Source organism: Ictalurus furcatus, chromosome 19, assembly GCF_023375685.1.
Source record: "Ictalurus furcatus strain D&B chromosome 19, Billie_1.0, whole genome shotgun sequence".
In the NCBI taxonomy this organism is placed as follows: Eukaryota; Metazoa; Chordata; class Actinopteri; order Siluriformes; family Ictaluridae; genus Ictalurus; species Ictalurus furcatus.
The window spans coordinates 1,816,989-1,835,409 of record NC_071273.1 but is presented as its reverse complement, the minus strand read 5'-3'; the positions used below and the strand labels follow the sequence as shown (position 1 = coordinate 1,835,409).

The 18,421-nt window shown below is 39.3% G+C and overlaps 1 protein-coding gene across 1 annotated transcript; it reads right to left on the bottom strand.

Moving 5' to 3' along the window:
• Positions 1 to 10,488: 10,488 nt before the first annotated feature.
• LOC128623334 (olfactory receptor 1-like) lies at positions 10,489 to 11,684 on the bottom strand. Its single transcript, XM_053650322.1, has one exon. The coding sequence runs from the start codon at positions 11,609 to 11,611 to the stop codon at positions 10,568 to 10,570; it is 1,044 nt and encodes a 347-aa protein (XP_053506297.1). The 5' UTR covers positions 11,612 to 11,684; the 3' UTR covers positions 10,489 to 10,567.
• Positions 11,685 to 18,421: the final 6,737 nt, after the last annotated feature.

The window sequence follows — 18,421 nt, the reverse complement described above, 5'->3', positions numbered from 1 at the left end:
GGAGTAAGTGGTGAAGATGGATGGATGGTATATTATTCAGTGTATGGTATGTAGTAGTTTTTGTTCTAGTAATATTATAGTCTGTCTCTGACTGTGCACCCGAGTCTTTATAATCACCCCTCTCCAGTCTTAGTATTCTTCTGTCACTGCAAATACTCTCTTACAACCCCACTAATTAGTACATTCCATTCTCAAAAGTCATTAGAAATGAGCATTTAAGTTCTTTATTAAAAAAAAAATATTTTCAGCGCAACGGTGGCTTCGTGGTTAGCATGTTCGCCTCACACCTCCAGGGTCCAGGGTTCAATTCCCGCTGGGGCCATGTGTGTCCTGCGGGGGTTTCCTCTGGGTATTCCGGTTTCCTCCCCCAGTCCAAAGACATGCATGGTAGGCTGATTGGCATGTCTAAAGTGTCCGTAGTGTATGAATGGGTGTGTGAGTGTGTATGTGATTGTGCCCTGCGATGGACTGGCACCCTGTCCAGGGTGTACCCCGCCTTGTGCCCGATGCTCCCTGGGATTGGCTCCAGGTTTCCCTGTGACCCTGAAGAAGGAGTAAGCGGTAGAAGATGGATGGATGGATGGATGGATTTTCAGCGCAGTATGCCACAAAACCCCCTAGCATTTCTGCATCCCCTCAGGTTCAAAATCGCTCCTACACTCTTGCTGTACAGTATATGTGTGTGATGGTCAGGTATCAGTGGATATAAAAAGTCTACATGCCCCTGTTAAAATTGAAGGTTTTTTGATGAGAAAAATTAAACTGAGATAAATCATCATGTCAGATAGCAGGAAGGTATGTAAAAGTCTACAACAAATCCAACATGTTGGGCAAAAATCAGGAACCGGAAAAGACAATGGTCAGGTGAACCGCAAACAACATAAACTAGGCCAAATACAAAAGCTAGGTATTGACTGTAACAAAGACTCAGTGATGTGGTGGTGAGGAAGGCCTTAAATGTTTTTGTATTTTTATTTGGGTGACCATTGAAACTTTGTTTATTTTTATTATACTTAATTCATATTTGTAGATGTGTTGTACTTCATAGTTAAGGGTTAGTATGAGTGTAGGATGTAACAGACAGCACAGTAGATGAGACAAAACAATAGCCAAGACAGTAGATACAACATGGACATCAGGAAGGAGGGTGGAGGAGGGATATGGGGCTATGTGCAAAGAGTACTAGCTGTAATGTTGGTTGAGTGTGGTGTGTGTGGTATGGCTTTGGTTATGTGGGACTGTATTGTTGGCTATTGCGAAGTGATTCCCTGGTAGGTGATGAGTGGTGTCCAAATAGAGTTAAATTTGTTAGTTTTATTTTTGATTGGGTGGAGAGTTTTTCCATTGTTATGAAGTCGATTATTTGGTTTTCCCAATGTGTGATATTAATGTTATTCTTTGATTTCCAGGTGTAGTATGGTTTTCTTGTCATTGGTTAGCACTGTAAGAACTATTGCGTTTTCCTATTTGATGATCCCAGATCTCCAAGTAAGCAGAGTGAAGGGGTGAGTGGGATGGTGTGATTTAGAAAACTAGATAGTTCCTTAGTGATTTGTTTCCAGAAGTGCTTACTGGACATACTGAATTTTTTTTGTTGCAGTGATGCTTTCTTTTGTCATTGGACATTTGATAATACAAATTTTGTTTTAATTACACACTGATTACACATCATTTTCCACTGAGGTTTCAAGAGTACACAGAGCTACAATATGCGACTGTTGCCAGTTTTGCCTGTTTACTGATATTGTATTCTCTCAGGAATCCATATCTTGTCATGTGGGTCTTCTGGGTATCTTCAGACAATAAATTAAAGGTCATATTGCATGTGTTTAGAGACAGTCCTAACAGTCATAATTGCCTTTTCTTCATTCCCCCAAGAATATATATTTTAATTGGTCTAATATTTTTGTTCATCTGTTTGTGATGTAAAATCCATGCTAACTTGGAATAATGAAACATCTAGAGTGCATAATATGATCATCTCTGCTCATAATATAAAAAATAAATTTTATTCAGAAAGACAAAAAAAAATTACATTTCGCTTGCTGTACACTCCAAGGGTGAATGGTTATGGACTGTTAAATTAAGTCATAGATCACAAGATATGTCAGGTATGAAGAGCTTAATGAAACAGTCATTTTATAATAGTCAAAACATAAACACTATAATGCTCTGAGAGTGCAGGTTAATTGTGTATTTAACTCTACGGTGGTTTAGAAATACTCCCACAGAACTGGAATACTTCTATAATAATTGACCAAATTTCAGTTATAATAAATGCTCCAACTGACTGAAAAATGTGAGAAACACTTGATAACGTTGACAAAACTGTTTGTGGACAAATGCTACACCACTAGTTTAAGAAGGTCTCACAAAATTTGCACATATAGTATTAAAAGACAATCCAGCATATTTATAATGATTGAATGTCTATTTGTTATTTGTAGTTATTGCACGATCCCATAGAGCATTGTCTATGGCATGAATCTGTTTTAATCCATTGTGCTTCAAAAAACTTGTGCTTTTTTTGTCCAGTGTAAGTGCTTTTGTATATATTTTAGTGTTTAGAATGAAGTCCCATCAAAAGTATTGGGACAGCAAGAATGTTTGATATTTTCTTGATTTTTTCGTTATACACTGAAGATTTTGGGGTTGGAGATGAAAAATTAATATAAGATAGAATTTCACCTTTCAATTCCTTATATTTACATCTAGACGTGTTTTACATACTGCTACATACTTTTGCCACTGACATAATATATAATATTGGATCATTTTCCTCAATAAATAAATGACCAAGTAAATATTTTTTTTATTTTATCTATTTAATTGGGTTCTCTTTATCTACTTTTAGGACTTGCGTGAAAATCTGATGATGTTTTAGGTCAGATTTATGAGGATATTTGTCAACATTTTGGCTAGCAAAGACGTGGGCTCCTTATCACTTAATTGTACTTCTGACATGATGTGTATAAAACATTAGGCCCATCTCATCCGGAACACTTCTTTTGGAGGATTTAAACATAACTATCTCCATCCCATCCATTCACAGCATAAAGCGTTATATATGTTTTTTGATTTATTTGACTGTTTTTATCATATTTCTTAAATTACTTAAACATTTTAACTGTAAGTGTGGTGCCAATATGTCTGAACCCAGAGAGAATTGCTCTCTGAGGTAACAAAGGGCTCTTACAAGAATTAACATATCTCTCTCCCACAAAATTAGCATGAATATGAAGAAGATGAAGCATACTGGATAAAGATGACACCTCACTATTGTTCCTCTACATTGCTTCCCATACCTAAAGCATATCTGGGTATTTAGGGGGAGATGGAAAAAAATTTGGGGAATCTGTAGACAGATCTCCTGCACAATTATGTTGTGTAGCTTCATTGAACATCTCTAATTCTCTTGTTTGTGTTTTATGTGATGTTTTTATATTATTGAGATACACTGCTTATTATCTTCTGAACTGGATTAAGAATTGTTATTTAAATTACCTGGTTAATAAATTGTTACGTTTTAATCTATTCTGAACTACCCTGAAATTATTGGCTCTAATAGATTACGTTAAGTCCATGTTTGTCACAATTTGATATGATAAGCGCTGGAGCACGCAGCGTGCTCCGAAGCGCAAGCGAGCGCTTTCAGGATTCAGTGACAAGGACTTTGTTTACTTATGACATGTGTGTGTTGTTGTGATTTCTGTCCTGTGTCCGCTCCTGTATCGTCATTGGTTGTTTCCCGTATGTGTCATTAGTCACAGCTGTTTTGTGTTTCACCATTGATTATGTTTAGTACTTAAACCCCTCGTGTCTCTTCGTTCGTTGCGAAGTATTGAGTGTATTCACCGTGCCAAGCTTTTGTTCATTGTGTTTTGTTTCATGGTTTTTGATCCCATGTTTAGTTTCTCGATTTGTGTTTTGCCTTGCCTAATTTATGCCTGTTTGCCGATCGCCTGGCCTTTACCTGTTTTTGGACCACGCTTTTGATTCACGATTTGGATTTGTCTGCCTGCCTCTCTTTAATGCCTGCCTCTCTCTTACCTGCATTTGCATCCGTCCTAACCTCCATTACGTTCAATTACATGACAATGTTACTGAAAATCAGTGACCAGGTTAGTACAGCCTTAAATCTGGTAATATGTGGAGCACTGGGGCACGCCAGCTGATATTTTAGAGTCCAGGCTAACAACTTGGCTTTAGTTAATTGCACTTAGACTGTAAATGCTAAAAGGAAATTTTGTTTAGAACAACATAGTGTTGATTGACCAATATAAATAGGGTGAGCCTTAACCTCTGATTATTGTAATATTATCCACCTACAGGGCTAACGAGAGACTCTAAGCGACACTGGAATCCGAATGAAGAGCACAATCTCAGTAAAGGGTTATATAGGATAAACAAATGTTGAGATACATTTAATTATAAAGATTGGAATTTTAATATCTCTTAGAATTTTTCATAATTGGAGTCAGATAAAGTAAGAAGAGAATCATATTTAAAGTTTACAAATTGTTAAGTCAAAATGTTTATATATTGCATAAAGGAAATACAGTAACACAGAAGAAGCCTTCTGCCACTCTGTTGGATACCGTCATTGGACCAGCGGGTGGTTCCCTACACGCAACAGAGTTCTTAGACTGATGGTATTCTTAGTCTGTGACCTAGTGAACCAGTATCAGGGTGTATTTGTTGATAGAAACTTCACAGCACTTCTGTAAGTCACTCTGGATAAGGGCATCAGCCAAATGCCATAAATGGAAATGTAATGTAAAACTTAGAACATGGCACCTTTGGTGGCAGAACACACAATTTTTAGGTGAGCAAAATGATTGAAATGGTACATTTAAGTAAATAACATTCAATATTTAGTCACATATAGTACTTGCTTGCAATAACTGCATCAAGCCGGTGACCCACTGACATAACCAAACTGTTCCATTCTTCTTGTGTGGTGCTTTTGTGATGTTTCCAGGCTTTTACCACAGCTTCTATCAGTTAATGTTTGTTTTAGAGGATTTCTCCCTTCAGTCTCCCCTTCAAGGGGCGAAATGCTACTAAATTGAGTTAAAGTCTGGTCATTCAACTGCCAGTCTAAAAGCTTCCACTTTTTCCCACGATGAAGTCCTTTGTTGTGTTGGCAGTGTGTTTTGCATCTTTGTCTTACTGCATGATGAAGTTACTCCCAACTAGATTGACTGAATTTCACTGACTGTTGAATTCAGAAATTTGAATTCATTCTGTTCCTACCATCATGATATCCATTATTATCATCAAGATGAGTCCGAATTAGTCAGAGTACATTATACAAGACAATCTTATTACTTAAATGGAGAACATCCTTGTAAACTGTTGTGTCTAAGATTGACAATGAATATAGGGCCAATAAATCTGCTGTTAGGCACAAGGGTTTCATATATATCCAACCTAAAGATATAAATATGGCATTTGAGTCTTTATATCAACATTTGTATACTTGCATCTATGAATCTAGAGCTGGTCAGATCGATTTTGCTTTGCTCTTTGAACATTTAATTCTTCCCAAGGCAAGCAGTATCCAGTGGAATACATTGGACATTCCTCTGCCAGTCAATGAATTGAAATCTGCATTGGATTCCATGAGTAGAAATAAAGCCCCTGGTTTAGATGGAATCCGCCTGAACTATTGAGTGCCATATCTGACATAGTGGTGCCCTTTTTATTAGATTCATTTTTATTAGATTAATTTGTTTCCACATATTAACATATACATATAATGACATTCTACCCAAATTTCCTTACTCTCGTCCTTCAGGAAATCCCTCAACAAACACACACATACACTACACAAGACATATATTGGCTGTTGTTAAATACACTTCTAATAATCAGCCACAGTAATCATACTAGCAATACTACAATCATGCATGCTAAATAAATCAAACTCTTAGTGGCAAATTTGTGGTTATAAGCATGATAAGTCCAGAAGAAAACATGTCAGAAAAGTAGGTGATTGAAAAATAGGTTTTTTAAAGATGTATTAATTTTCATAGTCATTGCTTCTGTAGGTTATATGTAGTGCTCTGATTGTTGAATGTGTGAACAGGGAGGGGTTTGTGCTGAACAAAAGTCTCATATGCTAACCCTTTCCTGAGACCCCCCCCATGCCTTTCCTGAGCCATCGGGTCCTGGCCAAAGGCCTAAATCAATAGGTTCCCAGAGGTTTTTGTGGAAAACTAAGTGAAGTTGTTTCCAGGATAGCTGAGATTAGGCAGGTGGTAAATAACATGATTCCGCAGTGTCTATGAATGAAAATTTATTTCTTTATGGTTCCTACGGCTAACTGAGTGAAGTTAGTTTGTAATGTTTGGTCCAAAGCTTTCTGTTGGGTTTTCTGGCTGAGAGGGTCCATTGTTTTATGGTTCTATTTTGTGGGTCGTATATGCTGCTTGTGTGTTGAGGTCCTACATTCTGGTGAAAAGAGAAATGTCAACTCCATGACACCAAGTGTCAGCTGGAAACTTTTTCTTCTCAAGCACATCATGTGAGACACAAGGTCATTTGTTAGCTATTTAAATCAGCTACATTAGACCTATGCTGGAGTATGGATGTCCCTGGATGGCACCTTGGACTCACCAGAGTGCTGGTCTTTCAGTTAGAGTGGGTCCAAAAGAGGGCTTGCAGTATAATTCTTTGAGTAGCCTACACCACTAAAAGCTTTCACCATCTTAGACATCCTTTCACTGGAAGTAAGACAGGAGCAGATACAGTCATTGGAAAAGGAAAGTATACCCTCTTTTGATGCTATGTTTTATTTATCAGGGCCTAAATAAGAATTGTGTGGTCCTCAGCAGTTTCTGTAAATAAACAAATAACCTCAGGTTACTTCAGAAAAAACACAACAGATTTCAATTTATAGTCATTTCCATTTTTTAAACATTCAGAAACGAGGTTGGAAAAAATAGTACATCAACTTTACACACCACCAAAAACAAGAACTGGTTGTGATTATGACTCCACAATTCCATAATTTAAGATATATCAACAATTACACAATATAAAAACCTGGCCTATTTGTAGCCTGTTTACTCTGTAGTGTGCGTCTTTTACATATTATTTAATATTTTATATTATAAAATATATTCTCTTAAATGTAATACAATGCTGTAAGTTGGTGTGTGAGTTCAGACTATGACTGCCAACACTGATAAACTTACAACTATTATGTTGAACTTGGTGTGTATGGGTACAAAGGAGGACTCAGGAGGCAGGTTGAATTTCAGCTCAGAATTTCAGAATTTCATTGAAAGCACAAAGAAACACAAATAAGTAGGCTGGCAGTAATAAGTCACAGGTGAGAATCATCATATATTACCTGCCAGTTCAACCCACCTCCTCTCTGTCCACAGTGGATGCTCAATCATGGCCATGCTGCCACATGTAACTACTACTATATAGAAAAAGTGGATATAAAAAGTCTACACACTCCTGTTGAAATAGCAGTTTTTTGTGATGTAAAAATGAAACCAAGATGAATCATATCAGATCTCTTTCCACCTTTAATGTGATAAACCAGCCAACAAAATTAAATTGTAAAACAATTAGAAAAAGAAGCAAACACAACAACTTGGTTGCATAAGTGTGTACACTCTTTTACAATGGGGCATGTGAATGAGCTCAGAATTAACCACATTCAAATTTATCATTCACCTGCCATCAATGAAGTGATTGTGATTAACCCCAAATAAAGATGAGCTGTTTCTGTAAGATCCTCTTGGACAAATAGACTAAAGCTCTGCCCCGCAAAAAGCTTACAAATTATGTATGGGATCTCATTGTCGAAATGTATCAATCAGCAAAATGGGTAAAGAAGAATTTCCAAAACATTAGATGTACCTTGGAACCATGAGGTCATCACCAACAAGTGGAGAAAATGGGGCACCACAGTGACATTACCAAGAACAGGATATCTCTCCAAATTGACAAAAGGAAAAGACAAGACCAAAATGACTCCCTGCATATGACAGCAATCTCTCATACCTTTCACATATCTAGACTGTGTAGGATATGAGATATGATACGAGACTGGTAGGGTGGCTAAATGAAATCCCTTCCTCATGAAAAACACTCATGCCCAAGTAAATATTTGCCAAAGCATGTGGCAAAATTTGTTATGGTCTGATCAGACTTAATTAAATAGGATTCTTAATTAAATCACTGCAATCATAACCAATGCAGTTACCAAATATATAGTAAATGTATGTTAATGAACATGCTCTTTCTTTTCCCCACAATATTCATATACATGGTTATAAACATTCATTTTTGAAGTAGGAAATTCTTATTACATAGTTTATTGTTCAGCATAAGGCCAATAGTAGCAAATGTTATCCAGTGCAAATATTAACGTAGATAAATTCCTTTAATAATAAAATGTTTAGTTGCATGTATCGTTAAAAAAAAGAAAACTATATAAAATAATAAAAGATAATCTTGCTAGTTTAGAGTGACTTAGCTTGCACTATGTGGTTATCTTACATGCCGCAGTATCCGAGATACACTATATAACTGAAAGTATGTGGACATCCGACCAACCACACTGATATGTGCTTGTTGAACATCCCATTCCATATTTATCCCCCTCTTTGCAGTTATAATAAGCTCCACTCTTCTGGGAAGGCTTTCCACTAGATTTTGGAGTGTGGCTGTGGAGATTTGTGTTCATTTGTTCTACAAGAGCATTATTGATGTCAGGCACAACAAGTCCTGGAACGCAGTCAGGGTTCCATTTATATTTTATATTCCGTTTACATTTATAGCATTCGGTAGATGCTCTTTATCTAGAGTGACTTACATTCATCTCATTTATAAAATTGAACATTTTAGGGCCTTGCTTTTTTCTGAGGTCTTGGCTGAGTTGCTTAGGTATTTCTATGATATCAAGGACAAAAAGGCACTGGCTCTAAATAAAGCCACAGGTGCACTCCCAACTACCGCCTAATTATGAGAATTGGCCAGTCAGAAGCTTCTAAAAGTAATCATTTTTTGTAGTCTTTCAGACATTTGAAAGAGTTGACTAGTTGATTAATACATTGAGTAGTTGCCGCTGTGGGGAGCTGTTGACTAGTCAAGCCAGATGGTAAAGAAATGCAAGCAGATCCTATATAAAGCTAGCTAAATGTACTTTGTTGGTCTACGAATATTTCAGAACAGATCAAGCTTTTATGATTCAGTTGTGTGGCAGATTGTTTTTAACCTGCTTAGTCCTGCATTTTCTTTCTTTTGTTTTCAGTTGTAGTAATTTTTTGTATGCATTTACAATATTTTCTAATAAAATGACTATTTTCACACACAAAAAAAATAATTTAAATCACACTGATCAGGATAAAGCAATGACTAATTAATTGGTGAATTCAATGAACAAATGAATAAATCTCCATTTACACCAGATGCTCAATGCCCCAGAGTGCCTCAGTTTTTTTTTGCCCTGAGAGCTTCATAGCTGAGTACTCACTCCTGACTGCATGGCATGAGAACAGTCCTGATTCATGCCTCTAGTTAAATTTTCTACTGTTAATTGTTCACAGTTATTATTTTACACATTGTATGTTGTGATTTATTGATTTTTTGTCTTTAACAATAGCCTAAAGAAGCACTGATACAGGAAATGCACAGTAATTCATTCTGTGTATGACTGAGTCTGTGTTGAATTGAAGTGTGTTTTGATGTGTTCTTTGTTGTCATTTTCCACAATGAACTGCACTAAAATTAGCTTAAAAAAAGTGATGTCCTAAATCAGCTTTTTTTCTGATTGAAAAAAGATGACTAGCCAACTACCGTCGTAACAACCTTTTTTAAACTACTGATCAACCAGCTAAAATGAATTTTCATGCAACCCATAACACATGGTGTATTTTATTTGGATTACTAGTAGCTTTGGCAAAATATCAGTAAGAAAAAACATTTTTGTGGATAAATAACAATTTATCTCAAATTTCTTTTGTCAAAATAGTTTAGTCAGTACTACAATAAAAAACTACCAATTTTTTAATGTACAGTTGACGAGTAGTCCATGATTAATATACCTTCAAAATCGCAGGAATTCAAACAAACCGTTAACAGTCAGGTTAGAGATAATTTAATGGAGTAAGTAACTAAACAAAAACATAAAATAAAATCAAGAGAAAGCTATGTTTTTTTAAGCACAGCATTGTTAAGACATTTGTTCTTCACGTTTGTAATGCGTTAGGCAGGTCTCTTTAAAAGCTCAAATAATGAGCTGCACCAACTCCTTTTTTTGGAGCCCACACATTAGGTGCTCCTTCAAGTCCAAACTAAACATTGTGATATCTGCTTTCATTTGTAACTGGACTTTTTCATGAATTAAAATAATTTATTAAAAAACAAGGTTTATTTCTAAATTAAATTATTTCTAAATTACATACCATATAATGAAGAAGGTTTTTTTTTTCAACATGAATGTCCCATTTTGTCAAACTATATGACAACTTCAGTGCTATAAGTACAATAAATATTTTATGAAGCATGTGTACATGTAATTATAGTTGAATGAAAGAATTATTCAACCTACATTTTTTTTACTCCCAACTCCTACCCATGGTTGAATTACCTGTCCATTTGGCATGCCACTTATCATTACCACTTTGGCCCGTTTGTAGAGCACTTTAACGGCGTGCATGACCTCCTCTGTTTTTAAAGTGTATATAATGGGGTTTAACATGGGGGGAATAATCTGTGTCAGTGTAGAATTTATTATCCTATCATTGGCATTTATAGACGATGTAAGAGCTGCTATATTGGTGCCAAAAAATGGGAGATAAAATAAAGCCACTAAAATAAGGTGGGAAGTACAGGTCTTCATAGCTTTCTTCCGCTCCAAACCATGTGAGATATTCAGCAAGGCAATGCCAATACAAATATAAGAGACAATTATTAATAGCAATGGAACACAATCCAGCACAACAAAACAGACTGTAGCCATGACACTATTTATAACTTTATCATTACAAGCTAAAATATAGATAGGCCCATGATCACAGAAATAGCTGTTGATAATTACAGATCTACAGAAGGACAGTCTGGTAATCAGAGCTACAAGGAGTGCAATGATAGTTATAGAGAAAATCCAGGTAATAACAATGATTAAAGTCATTGCTGCTTTGGTGACAATGACATTATACCTTAAAGGAAAACATATAGCAACTACCCTGTCATATGCCATAACAAGCAGAGTAAGAGACTGCACGGTCATAAAGAATAAGACAAAAAACATGTTTGCCAGACAGGCTCCATATGATATGACCTGATTCTCAAACAAAAAAGTATCAATAAGCTTTGGAATAAGAGCAGAGCTGCCACCCAAATCAGAAAGAGCCAAGTTAAACACAACAATGTACTTTGCTGTATGGAGGCTACGTGCTAGATAGATGGTGCACATTATAAAAGAATTCCCTAAAACTGTGACAGCATAGACAATGCAAAGAAAGGCATAGTAGTACTTTGTGTGTGGAATATTGTAAAACCCATTGATATAAAAAGTGGAAGGGCGAATAAATGTTGCATTTTCAGAGAGCTGATTCGGCACAGAAGTCATGTCAGGTGTCATCTGGCAATATAAACTGTGGAAAACAATAAGAAGTACTTTATATTGCTCCTGTTTATAGTGCAGTCCATGGAAAGACATCAAATTGCAAAATGGAATAGGAACACACATAAAACAAACTTTATTATATATTAATTATATTTGCTAAATACCTTACTTACATTTAACTAACAGTAAAAACACATGTCAATAAATGATATATTTTATCAAAGTACATTTTGAAGAAAATGTATAGTTTTTAAGCTTTTACCTGGTCCAGTTAAGACAGCATATTAATATACCTGTAGACATCAGTCACATTTATACTTTTTATGTGGTAATGTCAGATCTTTGACCACACCTCCAAACAAACTGAAAATGGTGGTTGTAACCATGTTTTGGGATCAACAGTTATATGCTCATTTAATAATAAAGTGATGAATAATGGATTGATGTTTTATTTTTTGTGGATTTCAAGTAATGTGTTACAGGTTGGCAAACATTAATAGATTATATGGCAAAAGGTTGTGGACACCTGACCATCACACCCATATGTGCTTGTTGAACATCCCAGTCTAGATTTAGTCCCCCTTTCCACTAGATTTTTGAATTTTTGGGTCTCTTAGTTCCAGTGAAGGGAAATTCTAATGGAGCAGCATGCAAAGACATTCTATACAGTTGTCTGCTTCCAACATTGTGGCAACAGTTTTGGAAAAGTCCATAAGGCATGGGCATAGGAGCTGTTATACATTGGGGGACATGTCCCCACCACATTTCAAAATCTAGGTTTTGTCCCCCCACTTTTTCCTGATTTTATTTTGCATTTAATGCATGTCTCCGAGGATTTCTGAGTTGGACAGTCTTCAAATGAATCAGTTCTGCAACGTTTAGAAACATTATTCAATAAAATAATGAACTTTTGCTATAATAAGCGCAGCGGTCAGACTCCAGTAGCTAGGGCTCACTGAACGATTTGCCTGTTGCCAAGCTTGACTAGAGCAAAGTGCCTGTCTCTGCAAGGTAACAAGCAAAACCTGGTATGGGTTAAGATGGCTACTCTTATGCAATGAAAGAGGAATGGATTCTTTTGGAGATGACTCGAATATTCCGTGACCATCCATGAAAAAATATTTGTGTCCTGAGGTGAGGCCAGTTACAACACAGCATTGATATGCTCTTGAGCACACTAATGTATAGATGAAAGATTTACCACTTTGTATGTGAATTAGGATATCATAGCTATTTCAGCCGATGAAATTGCTGATTGTGTGTATGTGCCATTGCTACATGTCCATAAACAATTCAATGGTAACATTAGTCAAAATGTTCACACAGAGATGAGCATCCTACAATATTTTAAGAATAAGAGGACGGAGGAGGATGAACAGCAGGTCATAGGAGTAGAAAATACTGAGGAGGATGAGCTTGTAAGTTGTATGGATAGCTTCCAGTTAGCCAGTTAGTTCACGTCACACCATGTTGGATGTTTGGGTTGGGGGTGCCATTATGTGAGGATCTCTCCCACTGTTGGTTGATTCTGGAAAATATCCTTCATTAAATAAAGTGTATCATGCAGTTTATGGTATGCAGTAGTTTTTGTTCTAGTTATGTTATAGTCCGTCTCTCTGACTGTGCACCCGAGTCTTTATAATCTCCTCTCTCCAGTCTTAGTATTCTCAATGTTAAGTCACTGCACATTCTCTCTTACAACCCCACTAATTAGTACATTGTACTCCCAAAAGTCATTAGAAATGAGCATTTAAGTGCTTTATATAAAACAAAATCTTTTCAGTGCTGCATGCACCCCCCAGCATTTCAGCATCCCCCCAGGTTCAAAATCGCTCCTACTCCCCTGCTGTCCAGTATATGTGAGTGATGGTCAGGTGTCACTGGATATAAAAAGTCTACATGCCGCTGTTAAAATTGCAGGTTTTTTGATGTGAAAAATTAAATCAACATAAATCATGTCAGATAGCAGGAAGGTCTGTAAAAGTCTGCAACAAATCTAATATGTTGGGCAAAAATCATGAACCGGAAAAGGCAATGGTCAGGTGAACCGCAAATAACATAAACTAGGCCAAATACAAAAGCTAGGAATTGACTGTAACAAAGACGCACTGATGTGGTGGTGAGGAAGGCCTTAAATGTTTTTGTATTTTTATTTGGGTGACCATTGAAACTTTATTTATTTTTATTATGCTTAATTCATATTTGCAGATGCATTGTACTTCATAGTTAAGGGTTAGTATGAGTGTAGGATGTAACAGACAGCACAGTAGATGAGACAAAACAATAGACAAGACAGTAGATGCAACATGGACATCAGGAAGGAGGGTGGAGGAGGGATATGGGAGCTATGTGCAAAGAGTACTAGCTGGAATGTTGGCTGAATGTGGGTGTGTGTGGTATGGCTTTGGTTAAGTGGGACTGTATTGTTGGCTATTGCGAAGTGATTCCCTGGTAGGTGATGAGTGGTGTCCGAATAGAGTTAAATTTGTTAGTTTTATTTTTGATTGCGGCAGAGAGTTTTTCCATTGTTATGAAGTTGATTATTAGGTTTTCCCAATGTGTGATATTAATGTTATTCTTTGATTTCCAGGTGTAGTATAGTTTTCTTGCCATTGGTTAGCGCTGTAAGAACTATTGCGTTTTCCTGTTTGATGATCCCAGATCTCCAAGTAAGCAGAGTGAAGGGGAGAGTGGGATGGTATGATTTAGAACACTAGATAGTTCCTTAGTGATTTGTTTCCAGAAGTGCTTAACTGAATGTGTCCCATGCAGCTTAATTGTGAGCGACAGGGAATATGCAAAGTGCAAAAAATCGAGGGGGACAGAATCATGTCAGAGTTTGTATTAACCCCTCTCCCATCTGTCTGTCATAAAAACAAAAATAGGTAGAAAAACAATAGGGTAAAAATCATCTCACACAATTTCATGTAAATAACATACTGAAAATTTTTTGTTGCAATGATGCTTTCTTTTGTCATTTGACATTTGATAATACAAATTTTGTATTAAGTCACACTTATTACACACTGATTACACATCATTTTCCACTGAGGTTTCAAGAGTACACAGAGCTACAATATGCGCCTGTTGCCAGTTTTGCTGTTTACTGAAATTGTATTCTCTCAGGAATATATATCTTGTCATGTGGGTCTTCTGGGTATCTTCAGAGAATAAATTAAAGGGCATATTGCATGCGTTTAGAGACAGTCCTAACAGTCATAATTGCCTTTCCCCATTCCCCCAAGAATACACAGAAATACATCGTCATATTTTAATTGGTCTACCATTTTTTTCATCTGTTTGTGATGTGGAATCCAGGCTAACTTGGAATAATGAAACATCTAGGGTGCATTATATCATTTCTCTGATCATAATATAAAATTTTAATTTTAGTAAGAAACACAAACAATTGTACATTTCACTTGCTGTACACTCCAAGGATGACTGGTTATAGACTGTTAAATTAAGTCATAAATCACAAGATATGTCAGGTATGAAGAGTTTAATAAAACAGTCATTATATAATAGTCAAAACATAAATACCATAATGCTCTGAGAGTGCAGGTTATATATTTCACTCTACACACTCCAGCCTCCACTGCACAGCAATGAATTCCGTGAACGTTTAACCATCATGAATGTGTTCTGCCTTTGGTTCTCCCAGTCTCGCTGCTTGTGACAGAACAATCTGACCACCATGGACCCAGCAGAACCAGCCCCCTCGCCATCATTGCTATCCCATCAGGGTGCACTCCTGGGCCAGCATGAGCAACAACTTCACACCCTCACCGAGAGTCACCAAGCCATGGCACACCAGATTGGGCTCTCCACTGAGCAGCTCAACCGTATCCTCCCCCAACTGGCCCAAACATTGTCTGGCCCTTAGCCCAGTCATTCTATTCCAGTTAACATTCCTGCTCCCTCTCCCAGTCTTTTACAGTATGAGGCCCATGTCCCAGACCCAGAACCCTATGCGGGTGACTTAGGGAGGTGCAAGGCCTTCCTACTCCCATCTTCCCTCATGTTTGCCCAGCATCCCCTTACCAATGCCACAGAGGAAGCCAAGGTGGCTTATATCATGGGGCTTCAAAGGCTGGATGCCCTAGCCTGTGCCACCGCTGTGTGGGGTCGGCAGCCCACGCTGTCATCCTCCATATCTTCCTTCACCGATGAGCTCTGGAGGGTTTTTGATCACCCCGTCCAAGGGCAGGATGCTGCCAAGCAGAGTAGCAGAGTATTCAGTGGAGTTCCGTGTCCTGGCCGCAGAGTCTGGCTGGAACGAGGAGGCACTCCAGGGAGCGTTCCTGATCAGGCTCAGTGAGCAGTTGAAGCATGAGCTGACCACAAAAGATGAAGCAGACTCTCTAGATGTGCTGATTTCCCTCACCATTTGGCTGGATAACCATCTGTGAGAAAGGCGCTGAGACAGGGCCAGTTTGTCCAGCAACCTGGCTGAGGACCTTCAGCCCAGTTCCCCCTTGCCAGCAGAAGAACCCATGCAGGTAGGTCTGGCCCGGCTCACCCCGGCCGAGCATGACCGCCAGTTCTAGGTGGGAGTAAGTATCTACTATGGCCAATCGGGCCACTTCATCGCCACCTGTCCCCTTTGCTCAAAAGGAGGAGCTTGCCAGTAGAAATGGAGTTGCTGGTGAGCCATTCACCTCAGATCTCCCCATCCCAGCTCCATGTTCCTGCTACCCTGCACCACCACCTCATCTCCATCCCCCTACTTGCCTTGATTAACTCTGGTGCTGAGCACAGCTTCCTGGATCAGGAGTTTGTGTCCTAGTCTGGCCTCCCTGTGGAACCTCTGGATCCCCCCCGATGGTTAACATACTAGACGTGAGATTCTTGGCCAAGGTCAACCACCATACTGTTCCTTTGCACCTGGTTCTTTCCAGTAACCACCGAGAACTCATCAGGTTCAAGATCATCTCCTCCCCTTGCACTCCCCTGGTTTTGCACCACACCTGGCTAACTAAACACAACCCCCAGACTGATTAGCCGGGAGAGTCATCACCTGGACTCCCCTCTGCCACTCCTCCTGTCTGAAATCTGCCCTTCCCCCACAGTGTCCACTGGTGCACCTCCTGCGCTAAGGCTTCCAGACCTCTCCTCCATGCCCCCCAAGTATCACGACCTGGCAGAGGTTTTTAGCAAGGCCCGTGCCCTTGCGCTACCACCTCACCGCCCTTACGATTGTGCTATTGATCTTCTTCCTGGGGCCACCCTACCTTCTGGTCAACTGTATAATCTGTCCCATCTTGAGAGGTAGTCCATGGTGAAATACATCTTAGAGTCCCTTGTGGCCGGCAGCGTCTGTCCCTCCTCCTCCCCCCCTGGTTGCTGGCTTCTTCTTTGTGGACAAGAAGGATAAGACCCTTCACTCTTGCATTGACTATCAGGGTCTCAACAACATCACAGTCAAAAATAAGTACCCCCTGCCACTCCTCAACTCCACCTTCTAACTGCTGCATAGGGCCACCATCTTCACTAAGTTAGACCTACGGAATGCATCCCACCTCATCTGGATCAGAGAGGGGGACGAGTGGAAGACAGTATTCAATACCCCCTTGGGCCACTTCGAATACCTGGTTATGCCATTCGGCCTCATCAACACCCAGGCAGTGTTCCAATCCCTGATCAGTGACATTCTCCAGTATTTCCTGAACTGTTTTGTCTTTGTATACTTAGATAATATATTGATCTTCTCACAAACCCCTGCTGAGCATGTCCATCACATCCATCAGGTCCTGCAGAGACTGCTGGAGAACCACCTTATTGCCAAAGTGGAGAAGTGTGAATTCCACATTAGGTTCCTGGGGTTCATCATTGAGAATGGTGGGTAAGGGCAGACCCTGAGAATATCCAGGTGCTCATTGAGTGTCCCAGACCTACCACCCACAAGAAATTTCAATGGCTCCTGGGGTTTGCGAACTTGTACTGCCAGTTCATATGAAACTACAGCTGAGTTGCAGCACCACTCAGCAGGCTATCTCCAACTCTACTCCCTTTGTGTGGACTCCTGAGGCCGAAGCCACCTTCACCATACTTAAGGAGTCGTTCAGATCAGCCCCCGTACTGATCCAACCAGATCCCACTGAACAATTCATTGTAGAGGTGGACGCCTCTGACTTGGGAGTGGGTGCGGTGCTCTCCCTGTGATCCGGCCCTGACCCAAAAATCCACCCCTGCACCTTCTTCTCTTGCTGCCTCTCCAGCAGAATGCAACTACAATGTGGGGAATCATGAGTTGCTAGCCATTGAGTTGGCCTTAGAGGTGTGGAGACACTGGCTCAAGGGGGCTGAGCAACCCTTTATTGTCTGGACTGACCATAAGAAATTGGCCTACATCCAGAATGCCAAGCTCCTCATCTCCTATCAGGCATGTTGGGCCCTGTTCTTCGGGCGGTTCAATTTTACTAACCTCTACTGCCCCGGTTCTAAGAATACTAAGCCACATGCCCTCTCTTGCCAGAAACCCCAGACCCCGACACCACCATCCCTCCAGCCAGTGTGGTGGGGGAAGTCATGTGGGAGATTGAGTCCATAGTTCTGAGAGCTCAACGCAACCAACCCGACCCAGGTAATGGGTCACCTGGTTACCTGTTTGTCCCAGACGCCGCATGTTCCCAGGACCTCCAGTGGATCCACTGTTCCTGGTTTGCTTGTCACCCTGGCTCCATTCACACCCTAGGCTCATTGAAACGGAACTTCTGGTGGCCTAGGATGGACGCCAACACCCGAGCCTTCATCACCGCCTGCTCCATGTGTGCCCGTAATAAGGCCCTACACTGCCCACCTGCCGACCTACTTCAACCCCTG

What these genes read in the sequence shown, in the direction of transcription:
- LOC128623334 (XM_053650322.1), bottom strand. Translation starts at nt 11,611, where the DNA reads ATGACACCTGACATGACTTCTGTGCCGAATCAGCTCTCTGAAAATGCA.